Raw genomic sequence first — 27,776 nt, 5'->3', positions numbered from 1 at the left:
CTGATGTGTGGCTTATAGCCTTTATATTAGGGACTGAACCGTATAAGGGGGGAGGGGGCTGGATATGTGAACCTAAAGCAACATTAACTGGGTATTAATACTTGTTAAATCATGTAACCCACTTTAATTAAGAAAGTGAGGACAAAACAACGAGACAAGAATGTCTTTTTTTTAACTTTTTTTGATAAAATCCAGCAAACTTTAAGGACTTCGTCACATTGAGGCAAACATATTAAAAAGCTAATTAAAGTAATGCACTATAGCATACATTGTTATCACAGTACACAAATGACTTCCATGTCCTACAATGTGTTACTGGGACCTTTTTCTCCCCCATTAAATAATGTCACGCGGCCTGTGAGATGATGGGCTTTCTATGGATTTGAACAATTTGAGTAAAAAGAATAGAAGTTTTGGGTTCCAGCATGAAATATGAAATGTGTAATTGCTTCAGCTACGTAGCGTGAAGCGCACACAGCCGACGCAAAAGAGGCCATGCAATGTGGAAAAACAGCCGTCTCGTGGCAGAACGATGATTAATATTCTAGATAGCAGTCTTGGCCTTTACTATAATTTATTGACACAGTGGCTGCCTCCAGACAAGGGGTCATGCATATGCAATTAAAGAGGCTTACTGTGAACCGCGGTGATCAGAACAGGCTGAAGATGGCACACGGGGAGCTCTTCATCGCTTCGATAAGAACAATACAAAATAAGACAAGTTTAATTAAAAAGATAGCAGAGAATTAATTTTTCCACCACTTTCACATCTGTTATCATGTCAAGGAAACGCAAAGAAAAAGCGCGTACACTGGTGGATGTGGCCGCATAATTAAGCAAATTATAACAGAAATCGGGGGGTGAAAAGCCACAGAAGCTCGATGGGCTTTTGATCTAAATATATTGTGTTGCAATAAATCTCCAGCTGTGTTTCCACCGTGATGAAAGAGAGAGGAGGGAGAGGTGTCCTCGAACACGCCGTCAAACCACAAACCCAGACTGGCAATAGAAGTTGTAGATTTACCTGCATTGCTCGCTTCATAGCTGACCTTTCTCTGAACGGTTAGAGGTCAAAGGTCACTGCACATTTCTATCTCCTCTCGCTGCCTATGAATGAATGAATTTGTTTTATAAGTCAGAACATATCTGATCGGACAGTCTCCCCACCAGAAAAGTTAAAAATTCACACATTTTTATTCCGAAACAGCTGCCAGGAAGTGAACTCTCTCAAGAGTCCAGCGAGTGAAACGCTGCGATGCCAAGAGAACAGAAAAGCTCCAGATCTTATTTGTCAATGACGTTTCCCCCTCAGGGTGCAGGGAGAGAACGATGCTGCATGTTCAGATCACAGATATTATCTGAACAGCGGGGCAGGAGAAGAAAAGCAGGAGGGCGAAAGATCATCATTGATTAATCGCTCGCTCTGTGAAATGTCAGAAAGTAGTTTTTGAAAGTCCCACTTTCCAAAAGCCTGAGGGCACATCATCATCATCATCATCATCATCATCATCAGCATCAGCATATCGTGGAGATGCCGGGAATAAGGAATGTTATGTTGAAAAAAATCACTCCAGCAATTAATCATTAATGAAAATAGTTGCAGATTAATTTTGTGTTCGCGGGCTGCTGCATCTGTCAGCTAATTAGTTGAGATTTTAAACTCAACAGCAGTAAAATGTAGTATGATAATTAAATATATATATAAACTGGGGGGAAATAAAACATATTCATGAGCTGAAAGACATTCACTACAAATATGAGATGCTACTTCTAGAAAGGAACGTTTTGAATGTTTGTTACTGATATGATTCATTTATCAAAATAGCAAAACATTGTGAAAAAGCTGCTTTAAGCAGATGTTGAATGCAGATAAATTAGACTTCCATTAAAGAAGTCCACATGCGCTCGATTGTGTTAACAAATAATAAAACATCATTTCAGAATTAGTAAAGCCGCGACATCTGAGGGGCTGTGAGCTTATTAATAATATAAGCAGAAAAACTGTTTTAGCATGATTTTGATGACTTATTAAAACATTTTCCTGCCTTCGTTGTAAAATCCTGGATAGTTTTACATCTTCGGTCCCAGTCAGAACCGTTCGTCTGTCTTTAAAGCTGAACTGTCATTTCTGAAAGAGAAATAACTCGTTCCTCCTGCTGCAAACTAAAAGCTGACTTTATGAGCCATAAAACGCCGCCGTGGGTTTCTGTCGCATCCTTATCCGGTCTGAGCCGTAGCTTTGAGGCTAATGTGAAGTAGCTTCAGGAACGACTCATTTTACTGAGTGACTTTGGTGACTTTATGGCTCTTCTAACATTATGATTTATAAAGTCACACAGAAACATTTCAAAGGGTTGATCACAAAAAGTAAAACAAGAATTAAACAAACTTCATTTTGCTTTTCAAGGACATATTAAAATAAAGATCGTGCATCTTCACCCAATCCAATGCCGTAAGCATCTTTCAAACAAATCAATTTTTCATTATATTTAAAAAGTCTGTGAAAAGGAAGACGTTTAAATCTCTCCGTTCCAGACTTCAGCTCCGTTTGCAGCTCGGCGGGTTAAAAGAAACTGAACCTGAAACACGTCGCAGACGGCAGTCGATCAATGCAAAGAAACACCGTAATACAATATTAATCGCTTTTTATCGATCCAAACTTTTCAAATGGTTCAAACTCAGACGGACGCATTATGAGGAATCAATGTTTTTTTATTTTTTACACCTTCACATAACCTCATCATACATGTACGTCCTTCTAAAAAATGTATATGGAGCAAACCTTCACAAATTATAAAGCGGCTGAGCGAGAAAACCAACCTGAGCTTTCCCTTCAGGCCTTTAGCTGTTACCCTCACAGACACAAATAGTCTTTTATTAATATCCTCCCCCTGCAGGAACCTTTCTTTACCCAGATATAGAAACTTCAATGTCCCCGTGGACTTTGACGCCCCGAACACAAGCAAACAAAAGACATTAAAGAGTACAGAATAAATAGAAAACATGCCGTTCACATACAGTGTACCTAAAAAATGAAAAGCTGTAATTTTTGGATGTCCCACAAAATGGGTTTGTATGTAATCTATACGCAGTCTTCAACCACGAAGTGTAAAGACTGCAGAACCTCACAGGAGGCAGCACAGAAGGTCCAACAGGACAGTTTTGCTCTTTGTGCTCCATGTGACACAAAATGTCCACGTTTAGTTACTATTAACGTAACTTCAGCGCTATGAAGTTATTCCTTTCTTGATTACCTGATTCAACATGAATATTCTACGTTCACAGCGTTCTCAATAATGACACCGAGACCCTTTTAGGACATAAACAACCAACTTTATTGGAATAAAAATAAACAGTTTTTGGTATGTCGGTGATCAGAGTCCAAAGATTTCATTAAAACATCTTTTCAACAGGATTCATGTTTGACAGAAGCTTTCAGGTCATTTCATATTCACGTTCCTTCAGTCTGGTTTTTGCTCGGGGATTCATTTTGTGACATTGTGTGACGGTGGCTGCAGGCCTCCATGACCCAGTTCTCCTTGTAGGCCATGAGTGTGAAACATTGTTGAAGATCTGCACACGTGTAATTGGTCCACATGCACGAGTGCATCCAAACTTACTGTTGAGCAATGTCTCATATGTGAGCTGGATGTTCTTCCAGGAAACATCAACACACCTGGTGGTTATGAGATGACATGAGCACGTTCATAGTCCCCAGAGGATGGACCTTTTCCATTGGTGGTGCTCTCCAAGCTTTCCATCCTGTGTGGAACAGCTGCTCCTCAAGACAGTGACTCTCTTCCACAGTAAAGTGTTTCTCAGTTAAAGTCATTTAAACTACTTCTTAGTCGTTGCATTAAAGCTGTTCAGTGTTTTAAAAAAGGCTGAAGATTCTGAATTGTTCTGCACGTTGTGATATCGTGTCCTGAAGATGCACAAAGAAATAAAACGCAGCTAATTGAGTGTAAAAAGAGAGAAGTTTCCTCTCTAGCGTCGCCACCAGCTGCTCGTTTTGGTTCATCACTAAACTTTGGAGCCGTTGAGCACGTTCCTCCATTGGGTCGCGGCTCGTCATTCAGGGCCGACGGTGGAGAACCAGTGCACTGCCCGTCTCTTCTGTTGACTGTTTTCATTGCACTGAGGATGTGGAAGGAGCGACAGGAGGCGTTATCTGTGTTTGTGTATTTATATCTGACTCTCGGTGCTGTGGACCAGCTTTCTCCATCCTGTGACCTAATCCCTAAAAACGCGTTGATCCTAACGACCTTCCACCACTGCTGTGGTAATCCGTCATATTAATTAGGTCCATGTCACTGGAGGAGGTGGGGGGAGGAGGGTTAGCAGTAGTTAGCACCAGAGCTACTTCAGCAATCTGGTCTCCGGTGCTCTAGTTTTTGATACCATTCAATCGACGCTGATCTGGGTGCGACCTCTGCATCTGGAGCCCATGCTGCCGCAGCACAATCCCACCTAGACCTTGAGGAAAAGGTACCAACCAGAAAAAGGGAACTACCCATCCCAGAATCCCTTGCCCCATCCATCTTCCTGCTGTCACCTGAAATGGGAGCCCCATGGTAAGGTGACCCCTACACCCCGATGGAACAAGGAGGGCCATGTCACTTTGTGAAAGCCTCCCCTCGACCATCTGGCGCAGCAATAATAGAGCTGGAAGCAGGTGAAGCGTCGCTGCATGGAGAGAGAGAGCGTTTGGATGATTTGTCCTCCAGCACGCAGCCTAACTGTAACCTACCGGCGACCCCGAGGGTGAAAATGGGCCCATTCTTTGCATCAAATTGCTTCCATTACATTGTCCTTGAGAATGAGAGAATTTCAGGCATGAAAATCAATACAATAGAGACGAAAAAGGCATGAAATTCTTCTGGGGAAGTGGGAGCTCCGGCGGCACAGTGGGTGCCATTGTGCCGTAAACTTTTCCCCCCCGAAGTGGTTTCATGCCACTGTTTCTGCTGCCTCTGCACACAACAGGCCACAGTGAGACATGGGAGACGCACACAGCGCCGACGTTGCTGGTCTCTGCGACGCCGACATGAGCGACAGAGACGCCGCTTTTCCAGGCAAATGTTTCTTTTGTGTAGTTTGCTCTGCTAAATTTGGACTCCAGAGCTTATCTATCGCCTCCAAAACAGCACTCAACATGGAGACGGATGAGGCGGTAGCTCGCCGCTAACGGCGCTAAAAGGGCTAACAGCAGCTCGGTGGTACGCGGGCGGCCTTGAACTAGCATCCTGATGTCCTTCATGCTGGATTGTGGAGAGGTTTTATGAATGAAGACTTCCCACTTAAGTTCCTCAGTAAACATTTTAAACATGAGTTCATGTCTTCAACATGATCATTTAGTAAATTATAGTCCCACTTAAGAGTAAAGTAGTTCTCCGTTCATTAAAGTTAAGTGTAACATTTTGGTTGCTTGAAAACAAGTGTTGGGTTGTTTTTAGCTCCTCCCCTTCTCTTTGTGTGTATTTAAACCTTTATTTAACCAGCAAAGCCCCATTGAGACTAAAACTCTCTTTTTGGAGAGAAACCTGGTCAAGACATAAAGTTACAGACAGAAAACACAGAGAAGTTAAAACAGACAATTTAAGAAACTTCTGGTGGCAAAAAGCAAAGATGGCGACCATGAAGGTCAAACTCAAGACCTTTAAACAGCAGTACACAACTCAATGTGTGAGTCTCGACACGGACCGGCAAACAGACATTACACTATATCTTAAATGTCTTTACATCGTAAATATTGTTTGCTGCATTATTAATGCTCAGAATATTGTGCAGAGAACCTTAAATAAAAGCCCTTTTAGCTAAACTTGGTTCCTGAGTCAACATGTCAGCATCTTAAATATACGACTTTTCCTCAAATGTGTTCCTTGTTTTAATAAAACAAAACAAAAAGCTTTAAAAAAAAAGATCTGATGGTAAAATCAAACTGATCTGCTTACAACTTTTATAGGAGTCATAAACATCTATTGCACAGTTTTAAAGGACTAGTTCAACATTTGTTGAGTAAGAAGAGACAATGATACACAATCTGTGTTAATGCAAGATGTGAAATTGGATAAATTGCCGCTTTATGTCAATATTCGAGTAGTTGACTTTGCTTAAAAACCATGCAACACTTTGGTTTCATATTTTTATTTAAATTCCCATTTCCAAAGTAATATTCGCCACAAAATGACAGCCGTCGTCACATCTTATGTAATAATATAAAGCCAGTTTTTGCCCTGGGAAGAATCAAAGTATAGTACCACCGTCTGTCTTTCATAGCAGAGTTTAGTCCTACTGACGTTTACAGTTTGGGAGAGCTGAATATGTAAAAAAAAAAACAATATACATGAAAATAAATAATTCAATATAAAGTCTCTACTTAAACATGCAAATAAAATGAGAACTCAAAGAGTTATTCTGCACAACAGGACGAGAGATTCAATGAGTTGAGGACTCGCATCAGGACCAGTCAAACAAACCAGATGGAAGATGAACTCGCGTGAACAGACAAGAGTTTATTAATATCTAGAGACTGAAACATCATTCACAGTCTAATTCAATGTGGAGGAGGCCGTGAAGCCACGCTATTGTTCTGAAATATGAAATCCATGCAAAAGAAACTGAGGACTTTCTGAAGGCGATCGCGTCCTCTGTCCTCTGACCCTTTATTTAAAAAATTATGTCACAAACACAAATGTTTCATACAAACCAATTGTATCCAGAGAACAACGTGTGGTCCAAATAAAACACTACTTTATCAGATACCTAAAAACTCAATATCATAGAAGTTATTCCTTGTGTTGGAAGTCTTGAATGTGACGTTGATACGACCTCTGAGCATTCAGTGCAGCAGTAATGAGCCGGAGCAGTGTAACACCAGGTACATGTGTGTTAATTGACCTTTTCTTTGTAAGCGAGAAAGAAAAAAACAGGATTAGCCAATCGCCGTCCGACAGGAGACGTGTACCTCGGCGTGTGCCGTCGGTCGCAGGTGAAGCCGCTCAGGCGCCGGCTGGGTTTGTCCCGACAGCACCGAGAGGACCGAGAGGACTCAACGGCACAGACGAAGCGTCGGCGATGAAGCCGAGGACACATCTCACGATACGAGGAGAGGAGAGAGGTTGTGCATAAGAAGAAACACCGGTCCGCACGAGGTCGAGGCACTTTCAAAAGCAGCGTGCACATACTATAAAGGGCAATGCGCACACACACCCAACCCAAACACACAAGCCGTCAGTCCTTTTTTAATATTTTTTCCTTTACTGAACGGGGGGATGAAGACACACACACACACACAGACACACACACACACACAGGTCTGCTGCTTCAGCCAGAGTCCATGCTGAACAGCTCGATGCCGTGGGGGCTCCAGTGGAGGCCGACTCCAGCGTTGAAGACCAGCGACCAGACGTAAGGGATGAAGAAATCCTCCGGCTGGTCTTCCTCCACGTACTTAAACTTGAGCTCCGGAAACTTCTGTTTCAGACAAAAAGAGACGCAGAGACAGTTAGAGGGCCCGAGATGGTTCTGCACTCGGCGAGAGAGCGGGTTTTATCAGGAAAACAAACAAAATGAGTCAAACCCATCTGGAGATGATTCTATAATGGAAAACCAACACGCTGACAAGCACGTTGCCCGTTGACGTTGCCCGTTGCCCGTTGCCTTGAGCTGTCACACGAGTTGAGCACGGTTCTACTTTCCATCCCAGACGACCTCGAGTGCTTTTTAATGTAAAGTCTGCAGCTTTTCATTAGAAAGTACAGCAAGGTTTTCTTTTTTTCTATTATTTGTAAAAACCTCTGCAGCCATTTTACTCTTTTAAAAATCAGGTTTTCAGAGTTTTATTTTCTTGTCAACTTGCCCAGCTCAACTCTGTTGCATCAACATTGATCAGAGGGATCATTGATCTTGCTTAAGTATGAAACTAAATGCTGTTGCTACCTTTTTCTTTAAATTTCTCTTCTTGTTTGTCTTCCTAACGTTAGCTTCACAGGTTTGTGTCGTGGTTTCCTCTCAGACGACTCCGTCCATCCATCCATCCATCCATCCATCCATCCATTCATCCATCCATCCATCCATCCATCCGTCCGTCCATCCATTCAGTGGAATTCGACACAAATAAGTAAAAACACTAAAATAAAGTTGTTTCTTTTCAAGCTTTCCCTCAGCTGAGGAGATGAAGGGAGCAGTACGTTTCAGGAATCAATTGAACTGATAACAAAACTAAACCATCGTGCATTGAAATCCATGAGAGCTGCAGTTCTTCACACCAAAGGGTCCACAAGTCGTCCCCTTTCACCAGAATGGAGGTGTGTAAAGCGCTTCGGCCATACAGGGAGGTCAACCTGTTCAGGCCTGGTGGTAATTACTCTTTTTCAGGCACGAGCAGATGTAATTCCACCCGTCTGTGGGGTAACACCCGGTACCAGCCGGTGTCGGCGAGGCCGACGCGCTCACGCCGCCTCGCGACCCGGCAGGCGACTCGTTTCTTGACGGCGGCGGACCGAGTGTCGCTCGGGGCTCGACGAGGAAACCGACGGGCAAACAGAGCTCGACGCGAAACAAATAAATACGATGAGAAGAAACAAAAGGCGAGCTAATGAAGCGCAGCCGAACGGGAGGGCGTCACTTCACCGAGCGGTCCGTCAGCTTCATTGTTCAGACTCGTGGAGAAGTGCTGAGTAACCTGATTACTTGGTAAGAGCCACTCAGGCCTTTAAGCTTCAGCCTGTCATGACACGGCTCGTCAGCGCACAAAACACTCGCTGAGCTGGACCCCGAGAGGTGATCGGGTTCATGCCGCAGCGGTGATTATGTCCGAAAAAGAGACAACAACACACATGTGGGCGTGGACTGTAGCGCCCTGCAGACTTACTGCAGCGTGCACGAGAGCAGTTACATTGACAGGAAAACCACGGCTTGCACAATCAATTCTTCATTTTCATATTTTAAGCGAAAATGAAAAAGAAAAGTTCCAGCTCTTCAAAGCGGTTGCACGTGCAGGTTAAATAACTTGAATGTTAATCATTTAATTTGCCTCTTTATTGCTTCATGCGAATATTCTGGAACATCTATCTATCTAGTATCTATCTATCTAGTATCTATCTATCTAGTATCTATCTATCTAGTATCTATCTATCTAGTATGTATCTAGTATCTATCTAGTATCTATCTAGTATGTATCTATCTAGTATGTATCTATCTAGTATGTATCTATCTAGTATGTATGTAGTATCTATCCTCCATCCATCTATTCAACAAACCTTATAAACCTAAACGCGGTCAGTTCCCAAACATATGAAACAGAGGGAGGCAGAAAATCATCACATTTGAAGGACAAATGTGCTGATGGACATGTGGAAAGGTGACTTAGCGACTGCTACGGTCTTTGAGTCTTTGAGTCTTTCTGTGACGAGACGTTCCTCTTCAAAACATCCGCAGTAGAAATATACTGGATGTTCGCTTTTTCTTCCCCAAACCCACCTGAAGCCAATCGAAAGCCCCTGGACAGCAGGTAGGCAGCGAAAAGAAGAACATCAATAATACAAGGGTGCCTCATTATATCCTGCTGTCTACACACACACACACACACACACACACACACACACACAGACTCACACACAGCCAGTAATCAGTCTGCGCTGAAAGACAGACGCTGAGGGCCTTTATGCGCCGGTCCCAGTCCGCTCTATTGAGTCCTGGCTGGCTCTATTCACAGCCACACTATCGGTATCATAATGACACAGACGGCGGGGCTGCGGGGTCACAGGCCATATGCCAGGCTGCTGAGGCCAGACCACACACACACACACACACACACACACACACACACACACACACACACACACACACCGCCGCCGCCATTGTGACGGCGAGACACAATGCAGGAGCTGTATTGTCGGGCTGGTATTTGTTGTGTAGGCGACGGTCGCGTAGGCAAAGCGTACAAACTCATCAAATGTTCATATGGTGCGGGGCGGCGCTCGCGCCAGCCGCACGTTCACTGGCATGCACACAGGATGAAGTTTATACATATAGAGAGCGCTGCTTTAAATGTTGCATGATGGAAATATGTTTTGCTTTTCTTTCAGCCGCTTTGTTGCCTCGTACGCACAAACAAACTCAGGCGGGAGGCAGTTGAGCTGATGAACGTCCCTCCCGTAATCTTCTTGATGAATGAAACACAACTAGTTATGCTAATTACACCATTAAGATAATTAAAGCATTAATCAATAAACACGGCTGTGTCGACAAACACGCGTGTGGTATTAAGATCGTTTCTCTGAGCGTTAAGGAATCAAACACTTTCCCTCATTAATTTGCAAATGTATGGACAAAAAGGCTCCAATAACGATGCAGATCATCAATATGGGGAACATATGGTGTCAGCAGCAACTTCATTTCATGTTTTTAAGTGATGGTTTTCATTAAAACACATCTATCGGCAGACAGGAAGCCACTGTGGCAATATAATACTGCACATTGCCGCTTTCTGCAGTCCGAGGACATTAAAAAACAGTATTTACGTTTATATTCTTCATTATTTTATTGTTCTCTCAAACCAGGACTGGATGCAGTCGCATATGAGCAGCGAGTGCAGCGTTCAGGAACAAACAAATACACATCAGAGCTCTGCTAGAAGTACGCAACGGTCTATTAAAATGCTTTGTGAATAATTGTAATTGGCCCAACACCGACGATAAAGGCAGAAAACGTCCTCTCTTCAAAACAAGAATGTTCTTCTCACGAGCCTCTCTGCTGTATTGTGTCATGGAAAGGTTATTATTGGGGATAAAGAAACAGAACATATTAACCTAAAAAGGCAGGGATATAAAGTCCCTGCACAGACAAGGAATGTGAGACAAAGTCCTGACACACAAGTCGACAACAAATCAGGACAATGAAGCGGTAAACATCAGGCCGCACTGTTATTATTGTTATTATCATGTGGAAAATAGACGTGTAAGAGCCACAAGTGTGTTTTAGATTAATTAAAATGTCAGAAGTATTTAGAATTTAGTCTGTAGAATTATGCTCACTGCGGAGGAACTTTATTTTTGAATTTTATTGAAAGATGTTTATGTTAATGACAGACGAGCGCACCAGGTGTTTAAATGACGTCATAAAGGCATCAGGTGGAGGGGAAAGAGCCGCATTAGGGTTGAGAGCAGACAGTTTTTTTACCGTGTGATCAATGGACCGTATATTGTTTTTGAACGTTTATTATTTTGTACATTTTGCTTAAGAAATAAAAGACAAAGAAACGGAATCGAACGGTCTGATTTCATACGCGTGCGAGAAAACTCAGTGCCCGCTGCTCTTTAGCTGCGTTAAGAAAATGCAGACGGAACGCCGCTACAAGACGTATGAATCAGATGCTGAGCACAGAAAGAGAAGATCCTGGTCTCACATTGGACAACATTGGACAGCAGCACGGAGGGATTTGGCGCAACAGGAAGTCTTGGATGTCGCAGCAAACATGTCCCCGACTGTCCTGAGGAGCATCAGAGCCTCCATCACACCACCCGTCACTATCTGTGTCTCTACTGCAGCTTCCTCCCTGATCGCATCTCCTCTGGCTCTCCTCAGGCCTCCTCCCCTCCTCTGTCGGTTCCCGGTCTGGCAGCCGTCTGGGCCTCTTGGCCCGGCTGGTATCAGTGGGTTTTGGGTCCTGGCGGGTCGGGCCCTGGCCCCCGGACACAGGCTGGCTGGCTGGCCTCATATCTTCAGTCAGGACGCCGTGTTCCTTCCCGCCTGCACGCCGCTGTGCTGTCAGCGCTCGGTCAGACGGAGAAGAATGCGGCGAGGGAGCAAATATGAACACACACTCTCTCTCTCACACACACGCACACACACACTCACACACTAATACACTCACACACTGAGATGCAAGCACAAGCACTGCAAGAGAAAGATGCTAACGAGTGATTTCAGGCCATGGTTCAAACTATAGTGGAATAAAATAATAATATTGTCAAATGGTTTTGTTCAAAATCCACTTTTCTAATTTTAAGATAAAATAAGCTAAAATAATCCTTCATTAGTCCCTCAGTGGGGAAATTACAGGATTACAGCAGCACTGCTCCCAAGTAAATAAGATAAAATGAATAAAGTAATATAAATAAACAGTCAAACGGGAATAAAACAGACTAGAAATTTGCAGTAAAAATAATATTAACAGTAAAAAAAATATAAAAAAAGATGATTAAATATACAGATGGAATAAAGACTTTGTATAAAAGTACTTAAACATACTTAAACGTAGTGGAGATGGTTTCTGTCCACACACTGAAATATTCTCCTTCTTTGTCGCTTTTCTCTGCTTTCAATCGACATGAATGTTGTTTCTCTGGAGTTCAGCGGTCGCTCCTCCACTTCGGTCCAGACTGAAATATCTTAACTATTGGATGGATTTACAATCACCGTTACGCTGACATTTATAGTTCTGAGAAACTGTTGGATCGCACGTCCACGTCGCTCTCACGATGCATCGGAGTGACTTTATGATTCTTGGACTTCCTCGCGCGTCATCTTTTGCTTCTTGACCCAAAAGCTGCCAAACGAATGACGCTCCCTTCCGCTCCGGCTGAAATTTGTGTTTGATGCTCATCAGAAAATGTTGATTCCAAAACATTACAGCTCGGCATGATTGCATTATCACCGTGAGCTTCTTAGCACGGCGACATTAGCATCCGTCACAAAGCGCCGCTGTGCCAACTAAAGCTGCTGGAAGGCTGCAGACCCAGTCGCCTCCACTCACTTCCACTTTAGAGAGCAAACGACTGACCCGGCTTGGCATAAAATAGTAACTGCTCTATGCCTCATGCATCTGTCTCTGTACCTGGCTAATTTATTAACGGTTAATGCTCAAGCACTGCTGATCGATAGGAGCCATGCTTATGTTTACAGGAGCAAGTAACTCCTACTATACGGTTCACAATCTTCATAATAGTCATTTTACATGAACTGTGGTTTACTGCAGGACTCCTTGTTCGGCCTAAAGGTGAGGTCGGTTCCTCGGCTGCTCAAAAAGAGGCTTTGGAGCGACCAGGTAGCGAGTGACAGCCGGTAAGCTCCTCCCACGCCACAGAGTCTGCAGCCTGTCGCTGCTCAATAAGGCTGATTTCAGTCGGTCCGGCTAAACAACACATTCCGCAGGCACCCTGAAACCACACAACCACAGACACACACAACCACACACACACACAGAGCGAGAGGAGACGGCTCGTGACGAGGCGCTGCTGGTCGACCCGGGGGCTTTGACCACCTTTCTTTCAGTTGAGAGCTCATTAACATGTCCACGTCTTTGTGTGTTAGTGCTTTAAAAAAAGAAAGGCTTCCTTCTGCAGCCTCGAGTCCACAATGTTCCCCTCACCCAAAACAACACGGTTGGATATTATCTCAACAAAACTATTTACTTAACTGTCACTTCCTCCCAACGGCACGTTTCCGTCGTGTCCACACGCCGCTCGTGTTGGCCTCGCGTACACGACACACTGAAACTGGTCTTCACAGCCAGTCCTCTGATGGAGAGGGAGATGTTCCTCTCCTTGGTTTTTTTGGTTAGTTTGGACTTTTTCGTCTCACAACTGAAGGTTAATTAATGAGGTCAAGACCCATAAATGTCACCTAATGACTCGAGGATTACGAGCATGGTCAAGCTGAGGCAGTTCTTTGGTCATCTGTTGGTCTCCAGAGTGTATACATCTTAAACCGCTGACTCTGTAATTGTGTGTACAGTTGAAACAGTGCTGTTGCAGAAGAATGACAGCTCTCCAGTCAGGACCAGAGACTATGTGGCAGTGAAGTTCAGAAGGATTGTTTTTGTCACCTCTAACTTTATACTTATAGCCGCGCGGTGCAGCGGTGGTCTTCAACCCGTGTTCATCATGGCAGCTTCCACGTGTTCATGAAGGTATTAAGTGTTAACTAGTTAACTGTCCGTGTCATCCACACTACAACGTTGGTGTTTTTAGACTTCTCTGGTTTCTGTCGAGATGGTTTTGACTCCAGGAAGTAAAAAACACTGTTTGATAACTTATAAAGCATTCTTTAAAGGTCCACTGTGCTGCTAGTACACGTCAAAGTGACCACTTTACACAATACCTTCACTAATTCATTCAAAATAATTAACACGCGCTCATGAGCTGATTGAGACAGCAGAAAGTCATTCTACGAACCCTTATCGATGATTCCACACAACATTAATCCAATTCATGGGTTTTCCCTCGTTCGGAGCCGCGTGGCGCTATGACAGGATGAGGGGAGGCGAGCGGTGGAGAGACGGCGGTTTGTTTGAGCGATGGCGGCGTGAAGCGGCGAGGACTTCTCCCCGAGGAGACTTTGCCCAGATCTACTCCTCGCTTCATGTCACCGCGTAGAGCTGGAAAGCACTCAGGTGGTGGGGAGTCAATGTGAGACTCAACCACACACACACACACACACACACACACACACACACACACACACACACACACACGCGCGCTGACTACAGGTAGAGCTCCTCTGCTGAAGGACACGGCAGGGTTATCCATACGGCTCCGTGCGTAATAATACGGCGCTTGAATCGATCGTTACATGGCGGTGTTATAGCGAGAGCGGCGGGTGGAGGAGGGAGGACGTGCACCATCCCTCTCGCGCATCGGCTAGCGAGACAAATGCCTTGCAGCCAGCCGCCAAGTATAGAACATGAAACACATGATGAAACATGCAATTAAGAGCTTCTGTGCTGGTGAGGAGCAGCGTGGGGAGACCGCCGGTTACATATTTCCTCACTGATTAATGGAGGAGCAGAGGGAAGGGCGGGGGTTAGCAAACCCGCCAGGAGTGGAGGGAGTGCTGGGTAACGAGGCGCTGTGGCAGATTTATATTCCCCCCCGCCCTCCCTCTCCACCACTCCCTCCCCCAATCGTATGTGCCCATGACAAAGTGCTCCCCCATCCCATCTCCTTGAAATGCCATTACATGTTCGCATGCAGAAGGCCAGAAGATGGACTGAAGATGGGCATTAATGCTAATGAGAAGTGGGATTTAGTCTTTTGTCTCGTGTCCCAGTGGCTCTTTTCCATCTCCCCCCCCTCACCCGCCTCAGTCCATGCACCTCTCTCATACCTCTTCCTCTCTCACCTGTCCAGACAAACTAATTCTCCTTCTCCTCACCTCCCAGCACCAAATCAACAGTAACTGCCGGCCCCCTGACAACACACTGCACCCGCTGCTCATGCACCTCCACGTCCAATATGTCCCTCTTCCTTTTTCTGCCGCCATTCCCATATTTCACTGTTCCTCGTCTCAAGGCTCGCCCATTACCTCCAACCCCCCTGCTGTGTGTGTGTGTGTGTGTGAGGGAAAGATTTACCTTCAGGCGGTCTGTGGGCAGGGCCTGGGCTCCTTTCATGATGACTTCTTGAACCCTCTCCACTGACAGGTCACTTCCAGCCTGCTCCAGACGCTGACTGAAGAAGCCGATTACCTGCGAGGTCACACAAGAGGAAAAGAACCAATCACGATACAGAAACCAGGAGACGTTTAGCTTAGCTTAGCTTAGCATGAAGTCTGGACGCAGGGAAGTTCGACAGGCAACTCTGAAGCTCTGTAACCAACTTTGTTTAATCTAAACCTGGAAATTACCACCAATGTTATCAGTAAATATTCATGGACACACTAATATGAGAGTGTGTGTTGGCACACATGTCAAAATATAATGAATTAGCAGTAAATCAGAGTAACTGACTGGTGCTTGAAAAAAAAACACACTTGCTAAAAATCAACACTAAATGAAAGAACCTCATTTTCTGACAAAAGGTAGAAACAAAACATGTCAATTTTGGATGTAATTACAGCCAACAAAATATTCTGCTTCAATCCATATTCATCTGTGTTTAGCCTTTTAGAGACATTTTCACAGCTGTCGTCGAACTGTTTGTTCTCCTGCTCGCTGCACACAACAGGAGGCGCACAGTGACGAGTTATATTCATTAAAGAAAAGACAAAACACTTCAAACCATTCAAAGTGAGGACTTTGTTCCTTTTTTTTACGACTAAAACATGAAATATGACTACAGACATTTTAAGCTTCATTCAAAAAACTTCAATAGAAGCTTGAGTGTCGGTAAAGAAATACACAAAAGCAGTTATATTGTTGTGATATTACTTCTCAAGCATCACCAGTGTTTCCCAGTAAGAGTCGAGCTCTGGTGGGATCTCGTCTTGCAGCATTAAATCCTGCTACTGTTTCTTAACACACATGATCTCACGGCCTCTTGATCTCTTTAGCTTTAGTTCTGTCATGAAGCTCATTGACTCCTGTAATCCCGCCGTTGGGAGCTGTCACACGGATGTTGCAGCAGCCACGCCCTTCATGATGACACTGGCTGCAACGCCGAGATCTAAGTTACAGAACAAAGTGACATGTGGAGGACGAATGTTCCAACGCGGCGTGTTGTGAACATTACATGTTGACTAGAAAGACAAGCTTTTCGTTGTTTTTGAGACAACGTTTTGCTGCAGGACGTACCAACGGGTTGTCATGAGTCCTAGTGACAGTACTGATATGTTATGTGGAGATAGAGAGCGACGTACAGGAGGATTTATACAGCGATCCTACGACAATACCGATTGAGAATCATTGCAATTAAGTGGATTCAAGCTGAAGAAACGGCTGTAATTCTGCTTTTAGAAAGGGAAATACCTCCAAACCAAATTCAACATGCTACGAACAGACGCTGGGTTAATGTGCCCGCAGGCTGCAAACTAAGAAAGCACATACATACATACAGTATTCTGCATTACAAATTCACTATAGGGTTCATCCCACTTAAAATGAGCTCTTCAGTGGAGCTCAAATTATCTGATGCCTTCTGGGTTCAAGCCCAAAGAAAAACATCAAGGAAACTATATTTTGTGTTTCCACTGCTGCGCTAGTTTCTTCCCCCCGGAGAAATGTTTGATATTTGATCATTAAAAAAAAAAAAAAAACAACTCTAGGTATTACGGATTCTTTTTAATGCCCTTATTTGTCTAACCAACAGAGAAAAACGCATCTACAGGCAATGTTTTCTCTGCTCACGCTCTGAGGCCGCTTTGGAGAATTCAAACACACCAGAGCCTAAAAGAGCACTCTGCGTGTGTGTGTGTGTGTGTGTGTGTGTGTGTGTGTGTGTGTGTGTGTGTGTGTGTGTCCGTCTATCTCATACTAATCTCTTCATTAGCTCTGAAGGCCTCCCATATGGGGTTAATTTGGAGGAGCAAAAAGCAACCCCTCATCCTGAATCTCACGCTCGCACACACGGATCTGCAAGCGCAGGGAAGGCTTCGGAGAATTGCCTTTGGGATACTGACTTAACTGAGGGGATTCCAGATAGCATGCCTCCCTCATACTTATGGATAACAGCCATGGCCGTGTATGTATGCAGCAACCCCCCATCGCCTCTAACATACATGCTCACACAGCCAAAGCTTCCTCTGCTCCTCTGTATGACAAATGCAGCTATGAATGACAGCTCTCTCTCACGCCGTTCGTTCCTCCCCCAACACTCGATGAATATTTGACGCGCAGCCTCTCGACACAAGGGGACTGATTAATTCATCAATACTGCTTAAGCTCACAGGGCTCAGCGTGACGCACGGTCCGACTGCATACCATGTTAACGATGCAGTTCGCATATGTTCCAGCGCCGCTTGGCTTTTTGAAACTTTCCCTGCAGACCGAGAGGACATTCGGGGGGGAAAAATCTGTACAACCTTGATCCATGGAATAATTACCACAACTCCAGGCACGAGGGAAAGCGCTGCCTGGCTCTCGCTCCTCACTTGTGATGTTCGAGTGACTATGAAAGGGGAGAAGAAGAAGTGAAAAAAGACCGACCGTGTCCAGGTTCTGCATGATGTCCTGGAAGGACGGGTGCGTCCTGAACTGCTCGAAGAGCTCCCTCTTGTAGAGCAGCGCGTACACCAGGTTGGGGTTGTGGTGGAGGGAGCTGCACAAGCAGGAGTTGATGATTTCCAGCATCATGCGGATCACCTCCTCAATCACATTCAGGTCCTGGGCCTGCAGGGGAGAGACGCAGGATGTAAAGGTTAATTGGTTTCTCACTACACTGGTTCCACTTGAAATGGTGTTTTTAAATGATTGCTTCCTGATTGATCAGCGGGGGGTGGGTGGGGTGGAAGAAATAGCAGGAGGAGGGAGAGGAGGATGAAAGTTGACAGCGTAGGACTCTGTGAGGGACAGATAGGTCACCCTGGAAGCCACAGATCAGGTTGTGTCACAGTAGGTTTCCTCTCCAAGCCAAAGACGACTGTCGCCAAGTGACAGGTGACAGTGTGGGACGAGGAGGGGAGCGACAGCAGAGAGGCAAAGACTGCTCGAGTGGCCGACATGAGTTACCTACAAAGTTCTTCGGACCAGGCGGTTCAGAAACGCAGACATGAAGCGGAGAGAACTCCACATCACGAAGCTGTAACCGGCAGGAAGGTGAGCGTTTGTGAGAGTTCAAAGCTCAAAAGGTAGAATAAAAAAGGAATAGATTTGGGGAACACACCTTCACGTTTCGGCATTAAGCGAGAGAATCAACACCACGCTAATGTCGGACTGGTAAATGGGAAGCGACCACCGGCGGTCAGTTCGGTTAGCTTAGCTTAGCACAAAGGCTGGAAACAGCTCCTGGAATGGAAGTTATTGACATGCAGGTGAAGGCTCTTTGGGGTCGTGTACGTCTGTTCCTGCTTTGAAACCTTAAACCTTCGTAGTGTTCTGTTCGTGGTCGCTCTTAAACTAGTTACCTTACCACTACAATGAGACATGCTGCTAGTTCCAAGGAAATCAACCATCTTGTTAAGGTGGAAATCTAAGCATCAAGGTGAAATCTAATCAGAGCATCTGGCTCTACTTGCAGTTTACCTGCGGTTTAACAACAGAGATGCTATCGAGCATTGTTCACTCAGGTTCTCACAGCGATGCGTCGACAGAGACGGACAGACAGACGGACGCCAGCGCGGTGAGATAACGCCCCGCGCGGCTTTGTGCATTGTGCCGCTGAAAGGAAACGGCAGAGAGACTGTGGGAAAATGAATAATCTTTAAAGAGATAATAAAAACAACAACAGCGCAGCGTTGACTTGGAGAATACAGTTCAAGAGAAGATGAATGATTTCCTGGGGTGTGACAACTGCGGGCGCTCTGCAGAACCCATCATGTGCTGAGGGCGCGTTGCAGATAAGATCCTGAGACGACGCAGCCGGTTTCCAAACCAATTTAAAACACACAAAACAATGAATAGTAACCTGCTTCATCTCGATGGAAACAAACACTGATTGCAAGATGGACGCGCTCTTTTCCCATCGGCCGAAAAGCAAGAAAAAAAACTATTATAGCAAGATTATTTTAAAATGTTGAATTGCTTAGAGATGATGCGACGCTGTAAACCGTGCAGCATGTTGGAACGGGCACTTTTATAATTATATTATTATATTATGAAGATCGAAACAGTAATACGTTAATATTGGTCTATTTATCTTATTTATACTGTCAAAATAAACCCAATACAATTACATCAAACTCACAGTGAACCAGCTGTGGGCATCAAAAATGTCTCCATTTGAAGCTTAAAATACAAAGAAGACCTCTCGGTGGCTCTATGTCTATAATGCATTATAACACTTATAATGTATTATAATCCACTTATATCACTGTACAATTCTAGCTATAAGCATTCAAACATATTAATGATGCTTTAAAACAATAAAAATAACGCAATAAATAGTATATTATGACTTATAAGGTCAAGTATCAAAATACTTTAAATATTTGGTTGTAATGTTCACAGTGTATTATAGTGTTGTAGGACATTGTAATCTTTGTAATAATGATTTGAATTGATCTCATAATGCATTATAAGGTGATTATAAGTCACTGAAAGTGGCCATTGTGTGCTTTATGTAAAGTGAAACATATGAAAGGTATGCACGCATTGCAGCATGACTGGAGCGATGCCGTCTTCGCTGCAGACATGTTGACTCGCACGAGGAGAAGCAGGTGCTGCCGACACCGCGACGGCTCCGGTCCTTCTGCCTTGATGGCACCGGTGCACTCAGAGTCCACTCACGAGGGCCATGCGGCTACGTCAAACAAAAGTATTAAAAGATCCGTCTGCATGACTGCCCTCTGTTAACACCTGCCTGTCCAGCGACAGTCCAGCACAGCTCGGCCTTCCTGCAGCGCCAGGGCGTCCGGTTACATCCAGACCGCCGCTGCTCAGCGCCTCCAAACAGACGGCGTCCGATCGATCACGGCGCGAAAGCAGCTCAGAGCGACGGTGACATTTAAAAACCAGGAAGACAAAACAGAACGTCGCGGCTACGCGACCGAATCCCTGGAACGACTGACTGCCGGGATTGTGACTTCAGTATAAAATGACTGCTTTAAAAAACTTAAATGACCAGTTCAGCCAGTTGCTCCCAAAACTTGAATCCTCATCTGGTGCTTTGCAGGAAGCCTTCAGACGGCACTCATCAGAGACTTCCTCTGGGCTACATCCTGTCTCATCTCAGCGCTTGAAATGAGAGAAGTGTATTCCCTTGGAAGTATTGCGATTCCTGTAAAATACATTAGAATGAGGTGCTGAGCAAGCCGGTTTAATCTTTAATGTGTACACGTGTGAATCAGTGAGGCTTCTTTTGTGTGAACAAAAAGAGAAAAAAGAGCTGGTTTTCTTGCACTATGAGACACATTTACAACTTAAAAAAAAGAGTAAACACACACACACACACACACACACACACACTTAAGGATTGTTTTCTTATGACACACATCATTGTTCTCATGATGACCTGTTTTGACCAGGAATGTGCTAATCCCAGCTAACACCAGATTTAAAACAGCAGCTCAGTGCGACGTCACCTCCAATCCAAGCTCAGCATCTGCAGCAGGACCGCATGGGCTGGCTTCTCATATTCCATCTTTGCCGCCGCGCTTCAGGAACTCGTCTCCATCTTATACATAACTTTGCTTGCTGCGTGGCCTCCGTTGTACACACATCAAGTCGCACAATCTCCCCCTGAAAGTAGCCAGAGGGATTAGGATGATTGTGCCGTTGTGTTGACCGTGAAGCAACGCTCGCCACATGCACTGCGTTGCACTTCAGCAGGCCGGTGGGCGAGCGTGCTCGGGCGGCGTGGCGCTCTTGCAGGCGGGCACAAAGAGGTGGAGGTGGCGGACGCGCCGGCTATAACGAGGCTTGGTTGCTGTGAGCGGAGGCTCTTTGGGCTCGACTGCGCTGCCTCGCCGGACCCGTATCATCTGTTCTGCCGCGCCGCAATTACACAGAAAGCCGGGACGGATACGGAAGACAACCGAGTGGGAGGAAGAGCAGGAAGACGGCGACGCAAATGGAAACCACCGAAGAAGAAAGCAGGAGCGGGGGCGTGTGTGTGTGTGTGGGGGTGATGGAGAAAGCGATGAAGAGGAGACAAAGGGGATGAGAGAGAGGAAGGCAGAGCGAGAGTGAGGGTTGCCTCGTGTGTTTGTTCTCTGGCTCTGCACCCAACTTAATGAGATTAGCCTGGTAGAGAAGAAGAAGGAAAAAAATGCCACACTGGGGAATTCAGGTCACATGAAAATAGGCGAGCGAGACGTCTGCCTGGCCCTGTGTGTATATTTGTCAAGTGGATGAGATTAGGAGCTCCATGGTCTAGTTGAAACCCAGACAGGATTTAAATATATTGGCTCGTCCTCCTCCTCCTCCTCCTCCTCCTCCTCCTCACGCTGTTCTCTTGCACTTGTTTTTCCCAAAAGAAGTATCCGCTAAAACACCCGACCATGGCAGCCTTTCTTTCCTCATTTATTCCTTTTTCTGCTCCTTCTCCTCCAGTCATGTGCTATTTTCCAGGCAGCTGCATTGTCGTTGAGTCACCGCCGCTCGCTGTTAAAATGCCTTCTCTCCGCCCAGGAAAACACAGGCCTCAGACATGAGCCATGTCATTAGTCTCAATGATCCTGCCCCCATTCTACTTGTTTCACCATTTACACCATTTACACAAACCTCACGGGAAGGCAAACCGCGCCTGTGTGTGTGTGTGTGTGTGTGATTCTGCTGCTTATACTTCGACATGCTGAGCACAAATGTGTTATGTCTGCAGGTATGTTTGACCTTTGCTATCTGTCTGACAAGGAAAATTATAGATTTTGCAGATGCAATCAGTGACTGGGAAGGACATGGCCGACACAACACCGCGTGTGTGTTGGTGCGCGTCTCGCCGTGCTATCACACCCATGCGTGTTTTCATGCATGTTTGTGTGTGTGTGTGTGTGTGTGTGTGTGGACAGGGTGTTTAGAGACACAGACATGTAAATCCCTGTAAAGTAGGGGCTGGCATCATTAAACCAATAGCTTAGTGATTCCCTGGCTGGCCCCGCTGCTCACTGCAGGCTGTTGCAGGGCAGACAAACCAGACGTGTTAAGAAAGAGTACTGACAAAGACAAGGGCATGCAGATAAACACAGACTGATACGCAGGAAGACAAACAGAGGAAGAGTTAACAGTCACAGCTCAGAGCCAGACGTTTTTGTCACAATATGAACCGCTAATCCGAATGTCAAAGAATCTTTGCACTTTTAATCCTGGATGCAATGTTGTAATGGGCAAAAAGAACAAGGGAAGGTAAGATAGATGAAGTAGATCATAAAGAGAGAGGGGAAAAGTCCCCATGCAGACAGACAGAGGGTCAGACTGGCTGAGTAGCAGCAGCCTGCTCAGTCTTGTGGGAGTTTTTTTTTTTTTTTAAATAGGTCATTGTCTGACCTGCATTATGGTCCCACAGCCATGTCATAATCACAGCATTTTGTGGAGCATTGTGCCCAGGTCAGCCTCTTAGTACCCCATAGCTTCACAAAACATCCTTTGTTGCAAACACAGACACACACAGAGCGAGGCCAACAGAGATAGCGCTCGCCTCCAGGACTACGGCACCAACGACGCGCCGCTAGGATCCGTTTAGGAAAGATGGCGTCGGACAACTGCTGCATCACCGTCTGTGTGGAGGGGAAGTCCGGCATATTCACAGACAGACAGCTTATTATCAGTTTGAAATAAAGCTCACAACCTCTGGGAGGTTTGGCAAACAATCACAGCAGGAAGGGGGAGCGGTAACGTTGACGATGACGCAAGTGACTACGATGAAAAAAAAAAAAGATGACGCCGAGGGCTGCAACAGCCCTGTGGCAGGAAGGTGGGCAGCGCTAATTGATCCGCTGCTTGCTGTGTTGTTTTGCTGCGCATTGATCAGTAAAAGATCGGCGCACAGCAGGGCTGCCCAGCCTGCCACGCCGAGACAGACAATCATTAGGACCCGGGAACACCTGCTGCCTGCAGAGGTGGCTCTCCTGCTGCCCGTAAAATAAACAGAGAGCGGGTCAGAGCGAAAGAGGAGAGAAGGTAGGAGACTAGCATGGTCTTCACTCGTCAGGTGAGGCGAGACATTTAGAGACGATGAGAGTAAAAAGGGTCAGTGAGTGAGTCAGCGCTCAGCAGGGTGCTGACTTAATGAGAGCAAGGGGACAGGCTTGTGTTGAGACTGAGAGGATAACACATAATGAGCAAGTAGCATCTGTCTGAAGGGTCACGGCTCCTATTTTACATTTTCATGCTTCAGGTGCTGGCGAGACAATGAACAACACAATACAGGACGTGCAGCACCATCCCTGTGTTTGAAGACCTATCGGACACCAAATGAGGAAGTCTTTTTGCTATTCTGGACCGTTATCACAGCGGCAATCTGTTTATCTTCTATCGTGGTAAACGGTAGAAATATGGGGTGCGGTTACAAGATAATCTTCAAAGAATGTGCGCGCCTGCATGGATTTGATTGGCTAACGTAGGCAAACGAGAAACGTTTACAGGTGCTGGATCCTAGAAAACCAAAATAAAAATAAGGTAAAAGTCAGACGAAAGAGCAGCTCCTATTGCCTGAGGATGTTTCTGTGAGATAGGAGCAGAGCCGATACCAGAAAAGTGAGTAACATGCTAGTTAGGCGGTTGCACTGCTTCACGAGGTGAATTCAGAAACACTTGGCATCACAACCTCGTTAATATTCCTCATCCTGCTATACGTAGTCAAAACCTTCGACTTTCAGATACATTCAAGGTTTGAAAGTTATGAAAAGTTGAATGTATAGGCGCCCTTTACATTCCTCATTTCTTATTCCCTCTCGGCCCTCTGGGCATCCTCACATGGATTGACTCGTGTGTGTGTGTGTGTGTGTGTGTGTGTGTGTGTGTGTGTGTGTGTGTGTGTGTGTGTGTGTGCACTGTAACCTCTGATCTCAGTAAAGCACTATGATGATGTTGGGGGGGAATTGGTTCTACATCAAAAGATGGTAATATATATATATATACACAGGATAGTTCACACTTCAATCCATCCATACTTTCAGGTGAACCGTGTGTGACGGACACACTGGTCTCTGGCCTTGCACATAGCGTTATCCCAGTTATCCCAGCGTTCCCATCAGCACCATTAAGGAGAGGCAATGGGCATGGGAGACGGTCAGCGCGAGGCTGTTCGATTAACCTGCAATATTTAACAATCTCAGAGACTGAGAAGTAGATGTTGGACATGTATGAGATTCCCATCTGTGACTGAAGCTGTGAAAGCCTCACTAAATATAGTCATTTCACTCAAAATGTGCAGTCGGGAGAAATACCAGGCGTGGACAGGAAAGCATGAAAAAAGACCAATTTATCTGAAATACATTCATACAATTTCATGGAATCTTCCAGAAAATGCACCAATAATAAAAAGTAGTCTCTACTGGCAGCATATAAACATTTAAAAAGGTTTGTAACTCACTATGAATAGTCGTAAACAGTGTTCATCACTGTACAACGTGGTAAAACAGATTTAATAATATAAAACATGTCTTCACAAGAGAAGTTCTCATTTTTTGAATATAAACAGTAACAGTATTCTTATAGCTGCTTATAACTACATGATTGGAGCCATAAACACATATATTCAATGTTTAAACACTTAAAAATAGTAAAGTAAAGATGTGGGTAGATATTATATATTACATTTTTCTCACTAGTGTGAGAGCATATCAGCATATAGATCATTGTCTCATGTACGAGAGCCACCGACTGACGACGTAACATCAAGTAAAGAAATCAAAAAGATCCCTTTCTGATGTTCGGTTGGTTTAACATGATCCGTACGACTTGTACCTCAGAGACTGTACACAACAATCGACTTACAAACACAACTTCTCATCTGAGCTGTTGAAGCATTAATGTGAAAACTGTAATTTCACAAAACAATTCTGTGGCCCAAAAACAGAAAGTGGTAAATTCCTGGAAGGCCTGATAATAAACAGAAGGCATAATGTTTATTATCTGTTGATTTATCCTCGGGCTCTGCTTTTTTTTTTTTTCCTAAACAAAGGGAATGGTGCTACAGAGCTATGGCATGTGTCTACTACGGCTATTAAAAAGAGATCACAGATTGTGACTCAACCAGCGCACATAAACACATAGACAGGGTGGTCCAACATGCTTCTGGCTCTTTCTGTGTGTGTGTGTGTGTGTGTGTGTGTGTGTGTGTGTGTGTAGTCTCTTCCCAGGAATGCGCAGCAGTAAACAGACGAAGAGGCACAGTAGTAACATCACCCCTGAGCTGGGAGCATTAACATAGACACACAACGCAACGCAACGCAACACACAGCTCATACGTCCTTTCTTTTTGCCTATGTTTGCTTGCGTGGTGCGAGCACATATTGCATGTCACTGCACATATCTCAAAGGGCAGAGAGGGAGAGAAAAAACAAAAAGTGCAATCAGAGATGCCGAGGCTGCAGAGCGAGGGCCCCCAGAGAGCTGGCCTGCTTGGACTGGGAGCCTCTGGCTGCCCCCCCGGGGCCTGCAGGGGCCCTTACCCTTCCCTCTTTCTTCCCTGACACTAACCAGACACAGCAGCACAAACACATACAGGGATGGGGGGGTGTGCTGTGTGTCTGTATACATGAGAGAGAGACCATGAGGCCGACATCAAGAGGCAGCGAGGGAGGGACATGGAGGAGGGAGACATTAACGCACCAGCAGAACGCGCCCGGCTTTAAACCCACGGTTTAGCGCATTAGACGACAGTTTTTGTTCTTATCCTCCGCTCCCTTGTAAAAGAGAGCAATTACACGACCAGGACAATCCCACATTAAACAAACATTAGTTCTCTCTGCAGAGCCAGACTCGGCCGAATGACGTCGTTTCCAGATGCATATCGCGAGCCCGGCCTCTCTCCAAACCACGCCTCACCTTCCGCTGGTTTCTCCTCCTCTATTGTTCTTCTTTTCTCCTCATCTCTCCCCTATAGGTCCCTAAACCTCACCAGAGCAAGCTGCTTTCAATTGCTCTGCCACATCCATTACTCCTGCAGGAGAGATGGAGGAAGCAAAGGGAGTCGACGCAACTTCTTTAAGGCGTCACATCTACAGAACCCGCGTGTGAAGTCATTATAAGTGGCCGGATAGGACGAGCTATACATCAGGTTTTATGTAAAGAATGAGTGCAAAGCCTCCCACTGATAACAGAGGGAAGAGACAAACGGCCTGTCAGCTCGCTCTTAGCCTGGAGATAACATTTGCAACCATTAACTTGGATGGAATAACCTTTTCAGATTTGCTGTTCTATTGAACATTTAAATCGCAGTTTAGTTTCCATCTGTGATATTTGACCAGATTTTGTCGACACGGAAAGAATCGGATCAAAAAAAGAAGAATTCACTGAACCACAACGGTCAGATCTGTTGTTTATTCTAGTTTTCTATGAAATTATTTTGTAAATAAAGCAAAAACTGTCTTCAAAATAATAGATTAATTATTTCTATCATCGATCGAATCCTTTTTAAATTAGTACAAAATGGCAAAATTCTCAATTATACTCTGAACTATAAGGATGTGCTGCTTTACTGTGATTATACATTATATTATAATATCTCTAAGTTTCATGTGTTGCTTGGCTCTGGGAAGTGGTGGTAGCTATTGTTCCTACATTTCTTTACAGAACACACAATGTATTTGTTTATTAATGAAGAAAATGCAGATTTATGATGAAATTGGAAGCAGCACCGCTAACGATTTGAAACCCTGTGGGAAAGCTCCGAGAAAGAAACAACGCCGAGACCTCGACGTTGTTTACAACCCAATGCGTGTGAAACGTTAATTGCGCTCGGAAGACAAACAAGACAATATGTTCCTTTCAATCCTGAGATGTCAGTAAAGTTGACTCCTCGCTGAGAACAATGAGCCGCAGCAACCCTTAGACATGGGAACCAATGTCACATGAGTTAGTATAGTCTAAGCTCCAGGATAAGCAGCGGTATCAGAGACGTTGACCAGCTCTGTCTTCAAGTCTTTGACCCAGACTGGATGTCAGACATTTTTCTAGGAACAAAACTCTTGTTGTAAAATTCCCGTGAAAAAAAATAAATAAAAAAATCCCACTTGAAATGTGCCTCGTGCCCTTGAGCAACGACCTCGCACTTTGACCTCTAGCTGCGCGTGTGTGTGTGTGTGTGTGTGTGTGTGTGCGTCTGGTTATTTTTGTCGTTGTAGTCACAGAGTGTGCGCTCTTATGGAAACAGCTGGAACAAAATCTTTAACGGGGAAGATTTAATCCGGGCAGAGTAATCTCTCTTCATGCTCTCCTCTTCCATTCCCAGTCATATACGGTGGGTGTTTATGAATGCGTGTAAATAAAACAGAGCATTCGAATAAGGCCTGAAGGAAGG

General features: G+C 44.9%; 1 protein-coding gene across 3 annotated transcripts in view; it reads right to left on the bottom strand.

The window, feature by feature from the left end:
* Window positions 1-7,229: 7,229 nt before the first annotated feature.
* Window positions 7,230-27,776, bottom strand: part of dym (dymeclin) — a 44,062-nt gene continuing 23,515 nt past the window's right edge. For all 3 annotated transcript variants that reach the window (XM_068574484.1, XM_068574485.1, XM_068574487.1), the window contains 3 exons: window positions 17,867-18,049; window positions 15,359-15,472; window positions 7,230-7,476 (listed from right to left, as the gene is read on the bottom strand). In XM_068574484.1, the coding sequence (XP_068430585.1) occupies window positions 7,327-7,476; window positions 15,359-15,472; window positions 17,867-18,049 (447 nt within the window). In that variant the 3' untranslated portion in view covers window positions 7,230-7,326. The remainder of the gene's footprint in view (window positions 7,477-15,358; window positions 15,473-17,866; window positions 18,050-27,776) is intronic.

This window comes from Clinocottus analis, unplaced genomic scaffold, assembly GCF_023055335.1.
Source record: "Clinocottus analis isolate CAN_PGR_092001 unplaced genomic scaffold, fCliAna1.0.p SCAF_13, whole genome shotgun sequence".
Classification (NCBI taxonomy): domain Eukaryota; kingdom Metazoa; phylum Chordata; class Actinopteri; order Perciformes; family Cottidae; genus Clinocottus; species Clinocottus analis.
This window is presented reverse-complemented; position numbering and strand designations above follow the sequence as displayed.